Genomic DNA, 6,115 nt, shown 5'->3' on the forward strand with positions numbered 1-6,115 from the left:
TCATTCCTTATTCTAAACACAACGAAACCATTTACTTCAGTTTTTTTTCCCTCCTCTTCAAATAAGAATTTGATTTTAATGAAATATAAAACAGATTCACACTTGCATTTAATTATATCTCGTCACGTCAATAAAAAACAATTATCTTTTACACCTCCTATGTGAATGATAATCCAAAAAGAAGATTGTAATTATATGATTGAAAGGTGAAATAATTAATAATGCACATATTTGGTAAAATCTATTTTATTTTCAGATCCTTTCTTTCCCTCAAAGACTCTAACTCAAGAAGCACACTTTGGAAATTTGATACAGCAGCAACATAATACCTTTAAATACAATAATTTCCTATGATATCAATGTACAATAGATAATGAGTTCCACAAGATACCACATCAAATCTGAGTGTCTTGCGGGGAATATCATGAATTTTATTCTGTTTCCATCAAACACAGAGGCAAACGGTAATTTCTATTCTATTTTTTGTCTGCTTATTTTTCTTTCATAAATTAAAATTATTAAAGAAGGTTAATATGTTTATTATGATGACAATATAAACATGTTCTTAATGAGAAAATTACAAAAGCATGATTACCAAACGGTCAATCCCACTGAATACTCTATAAAATATGCTTAGAAATCATGGCTTCAAAAATTACAGATACAATGAAGCCGAACGAGAGAGAGAGAGAGACCTTAATTGTGTAAGATTCTTTTTTATGATTGTCTCAAGTTCTATAAATATCCCAAATACTCTTCTAACCTAATCTAAACTCATCAAAGACCTCAGAAGGTATCTAATAATCTGAAGTATATCAAATGACTTTTTTAAAAGTATTTAAGATTAATATTTAAAATAACTCCTCTTCAGATAACGATATTTTATTCTTTAACCATAGAAATTGTTTTAAAGGGCCTTTTGAACTATATGCTAACATATTCTGATAATAAAAGTTTAAAAGACTTGATAAATATTTATAGTTCACTTGCTTCAAAAAAAAATTCATTCAACCTCATTCTTATACCACATATCCAAAAATCAACAACTGAAATCAATAAGGCAACACCAAACCACACTAACAGCAGCTCTCAAAGGATAAATCCAATAAAAAAATTATTACCAACAGCACAACAGATTCAACATTAAATTAATTTAAATGCACTAAATATTCTTGAAGTTCATTTTTCTTTCTGTTTAATGAGTCTAACCAGCAAAATTCTAAAAATATGAGCGTACTGAAAAGAAAACCCAAAAAAAGAAAATCTTTTATTGGGAATTTAGGTAATTAAAATTCAAAAATGTAGCAGATTAGATCAGACTTCACTCAAACTTCAAAATTTAAAGAGAAAAAAAACAGAATAAGCAGAAATCAGTGAAAACAGCAGAATAATTTCAAAAAATCCATAACTAGCAATAATTTCAACAACACAAAATCAATTATTTGATTTACATTCACTAATTCACATTCAGAAATCAGTCAAATACTCAAATCACTAAACAGAGCATAAAAGGAATAACCGAAAAAGTGAAAGCAGTGCCACTAACCTTCGATGGACAGCAGGACGGCGAGTGGAGAGACTACGGCGAGCGTCGAGGGGCGAGGGGCTACACGACGGCGGGCTGCTCCAAGCCTCGAACAGAGAAGCCAGCGAGGATGAGGATGACGTGCCGAGCTAGGAGACAGGGCCTGGGTTCGGGACAAGGGGAAGGACGGAGACGCGGAGGCGCCGACAACCCTGGACGGCGGCGGCAGAACCTTTGAAGAAGCTAGGGTTTAATTTTTGTTTGGGGATTTTTTGAGATCGTGAGAGTGAATAGGGGGATACTTGGAGCACAACCACAACGCAGCGAACGATGGCAGTTTCTCACTCCCTGTGGCGGTGGCCCCTGAGCACAATGGACGGCGGCGGCGCTGTCTCTCCTTACGGCGGTGGAGGATGCTATAACAGGGTTGAGAGTTCTTTTTTTATTTGAACATTACAGGGTTGAGAGTTGAGAGAGGGGTTTAGTTTTTTTTGTCTGTATTAAGTTGTTTGTTCGGCCCATAAGAATAAAAAAATTAATAATAATAAATAAATTTAATTTACCTAATAACTTTTGATAGCAGGTTACTTTTTAAGGAGTGCTGCACTCTCTACTTTATTTGGAGTGCATTAGCTTTCGCCGTAATCAGGAACAATACTTATCAATCAACAACAAAAATTTAGAATAAAAAAAAATTCAACAATAAAAAATATAAACTTACACAAAAACTCAAAACATCAGCAACTAAACTCACAACAAATTTCAATAGACTTCTAATAAGTATTCAACAAAAAAAACTGAGAATCCAAAAACAGAAAACTCAGCCTCCAAAGCCAAAAAATCAGAAAAATTAACCAAAAAATCCAAACCAAGCATCCAAACTAAATTCAAATTAACATTAGTAACAACCCCAATTCAGAATACAAAATTAACAACAACCATCAACCCCAATTCAGAAAATTAGCAACGACAAAAATTGAAGCGTGCTTACCGGCGACGAAGGAGGAAGGAGAAACAAGATACCCGACCATAGAAAAACTGGCCTATGCCCTAGTAATCACCGCAAGACGCTTAAGGCACTTTTTTTTAGAGCCATAAGATCATAGTACGAACAAATCAACCACTGTGGCAGGTGCTAAGCAGGCCCGACCTAGCAGGAAGACTGACCAAATTGTCTATCAAACTATCTGAGCATGACATAGAATACCAAGCTCGAGGAGCATTAAAGTCACAATCTTTGGCATATTTTGTAGCAAAATTTGCCAACGTCCCAGATGTTCACCCGGAGTGAGAACTATACGTGGACAGAGCTTCCAATGAAGGCGGAGGAGGAGTTGGAATCGTACTCCGAGATAACAACGGAGTAACGACCGAGCAATTAATAAAGTACATGTTCCCCGTCAGCAACAACCAGTCCGAATACGAAACACTCTTGGCCGGCTTACGTTTGGCAAAAAACTGTGGAATACAAAACATCAAGGTCTATTGCGACTCCCTGCTGGTGGTCCAACAGGTAAACGACATCTTCCAGGTACGCGAACCTTCATTAGAACAATATCATGCACACGTTAACAACTAATTACAACATTTAACAACTTCCAAATAACACATATTAATAGAAACGAAAATCATAGATATGACGTCTTGTCTAAATTAGCTACAACAAGAAAACAAGAAGATAGGACCACATTGTCACAGATAACACTAGAATATCATAGTACTTGTAACGACCTTGTTTTAAGCTTGTCACGGACGAAAGACTGGAGGACCCCATACTTTGCCTATTTGAAGCTCAGAGAAATACCTCAGGGAGAAATAAACCAAAAACTCTTCAGGAGAAAGGCCAGCTCCTTCACCATTATCGGCGACGACCTGTACCATAGAGGATTTTCAAGACCTCTACTCAAATGCCTAGGTGAAGAAGAAGCCGACCTCACCATAGCAGAAGCTCATGAGGGGATTTATGGTACACACATCGGAGGCCGAAGTCTCGCAGCAAAAATACTGAGAGCTGGATACTACTGGCTATCTTTAAAGAAAGATTGCCTAGAGAAAGTTCGCAGATGCGACAACTGTCAAAAGTTTGCCCCAATTATACACAACCCGGCCGAGATGTTGCACACAACAGAGGTTGGTTGGCCATTCAACATGTGGGGAATGGACATACTCGAGCCTTTCCCAATTTCAAAGGGTCAGGTAAAGTTCCTTCTAGTAGCAATAGACTACTTTACAAAATGGATAGAGGCTCAACCGCTGGCCAAGATAACAGTGGATAAGGTAAAACATTTCATTTGGAAATTTATAATATGCCGATATGGTACCTATGGATATTGTTACTGACAATGGTAGGCAATTCACAGATAGAAAAATAGCCTCCTTCTTATCTAATCTGAATATAAAACACCACTTTTCCTCGGTGGAGCACCCATAAACTAATGGGCTCGCCAAAGTAGTTAACAAAGTCATTTTGCAGGCACTTAAGAAAAAAGTAACATTAGCGAAAGGAGAGTGGGCCGAGCTAGTACCCGAGATACTTTGAGGATACAACACTACCCCGCAAAGCTCGATGAACGAAACACCTTTCAAATTGGCTTTTGGATCCGATGCCATGATCCCTGTAGAAATATCCCAAGGATCCATAAGGATAAACTACTTCAACGACGTCGTGAACAACGAAACAAGACAAGCCGAATTGGACATAATAGAAGAAGTAAGAGACGAGGAAAAGATCAGAAATGAAGCAATACAACAAATGATACGGAACAAATACAACAAAAGGGTCAGACCACGAACACTACAACAAGGAGACCTAGTCCTTAGACGCCTAGAGGATGTTCGAAAACCACCAGGACAGGGGAAGCTCGCTGCCAACTGGGAAGGTCCCTTCCGAATTGCCAAAGTATATGGCCGAGGATCATACTCGCTCCAAAGCCTAGAAGGAGCCGACCTACCAAACACATGGAACATTTCTTCATTGCGGCTTTATTATACCTAGTCGCTCATTAACGCTTGAAGCTCGGACGGTACTCTTTTTCCTACCACCGAGGTTTTTATCCCTAAGGAGGGTTTTACTCGAGGAGGTTTTAACGAGGCCGACCACTTCAAAAGCATGACAGATGTAATCCAGTTTTATGAATTACCATTTCAAGTTATGAAAATTGTGCATTCCATCGCATACATTCTAACCGACTACAACGAACACCAATACTTTCTAAACCACAAAAGTCGGAACAAAAAGCTACATACAATATCAATACAAACTTTTATTCACGAATTGTTTTTCAGAACTCGGAATAAAAGTCGACATTCACTCACAAATCAACAAACAATCACAACCGTATCAAGCGGTCTCAAAATCTAGACTTCCCCTCCTGGATCACCATCAACTTAATTTGCCGTTTCCAACTTTCCCAGAAAAAATAGAACTAACAACCGCTAACGCTAAGCACTCAAGGCGAGAAAAATACTCATGACAAATCATACTTTTTTAAATTTGCTTGCCAAAATGCAAATTAAACATAAACTGTCAAACAAGTTTTTCAAAAACACTAGCAAAACAAAACAGATCAAGTCAGGGGTTAAACCTACAAACTCCCAAGGTCACTACAATAAGTACACAACTATATAAACCATTCAGATAAAATACTACTTTCTAGCTTCAGCAACATTCTCTCCCTCAGCTTCATCGGGATCATCATTAACAAACTTCCCTCCGACCACTATCTTGGTCACATCTAACCTTGAAACGTCGAAATTCGGAGAAAAAAATAGAGACTTGACTAATACACCGATCAAAGCCCGCAGCAAACATCTCCATACTTTGACCTCAAGCTCACGAACTCGAGCCACCATCTTATCTTTCTCCACTTCAGCCTGGGACACCTGACTCTGCAAAACACGAATCTGTTCACGAAGGGTCTCTATTTCCTCCTCCTGGTCCTTTGCTTTCTTCATTTTCTCGGCGATAACACCGTCCCTCTTAGAAAGCTCTTTTTCTTTTTCAGCAGCAGTCTTCTCCAACAAAGCAATCTTGTCCATGTACTCCTTCTCACCGGCACCCAACAACTCAGTAGTATGACCTATACACAACATCCTAGCAGCAATTACCTACAAAAACAAATAAACAAAAATGTGACAAACAAATACGAAATACAAAGAAAAACAACAAATACCAAGAGCATACCTGCATATATTGACCAACAGCTTCCATACCAGCACCATTAAGCAAGTCAACGTCACCAGGAAACTGACCAACCTTGTCAACCAGCTCAAAAATAGGAAACTAGTCACTCCATACAAATCTCGAGTTTGAACCACGGGCAAAGCCATGCAGCCGAATCTGTTTCGGCCTTTCATGCTGAATAATAGCTCCTTGAGCAGCCTCAGCAGATACCACCTCCAAGGACTTATCAGACTCAGCCCTTTTTTTGTTTCACACCCTGAGAACTAGATTGAGCAGCTTCAGTTATAAAAGTCCTACTGGAACCGCCTTTGTCACCCCTTTTCTGCTCCAAAAATGTTCTCATACGAGAAGAAGAAAGATTCGAAACTCTGCCACCTGAAAAAATAAAAACAAGCAGCATAAGACCA

At 38.4% G+C, this 6,115-nt stretch overlaps 2 protein-coding genes across 2 annotated transcripts; one reads left to right on the top strand and one right to left on the bottom strand.

Moving 5' to 3' along the window:
* Positions 1–4,091: 4,091 nt before the first annotated feature.
* On the top strand, positions 4,092–4,520 carry LOC148581723 (uncharacterized). Its single transcript, XM_088493352.1, has one exon. The coding sequence runs from the start codon at positions 4,092–4,094 to the stop codon at positions 4,518–4,520; it is 429 nt and encodes a 142-aa protein (XP_088349478.1).
* A 650-nt stretch (positions 4,521–5,170) lies between these two features.
* On the bottom strand, positions 5,171–5,735 carry LOC110268208 (uncharacterized). Its single transcript, XM_021114111.2, has 2 exons — positions 5,709–5,735; positions 5,171–5,632 (listed from the first exon to the last, which is right to left on the bottom strand). The coding sequence occupies exons 1-2, from the start codon at positions 5,733–5,735 to the stop codon at positions 5,171–5,173; spliced, it is 489 nt and encodes a 162-aa protein (XP_020969770.1).
* Positions 5,736–6,115: the final 380 nt, after the last annotated feature.

This window comes from Arachis ipaensis, chromosome B10 (genome assembly GCF_059453495.1).
Source record: "Arachis ipaensis isolate K30076 ecotype BB chromosome B10, ASM5945349v1, whole genome shotgun sequence".
Classification (NCBI taxonomy): domain Eukaryota; kingdom Viridiplantae; phylum Streptophyta; class Magnoliopsida; order Fabales; family Fabaceae; genus Arachis; species Arachis ipaensis.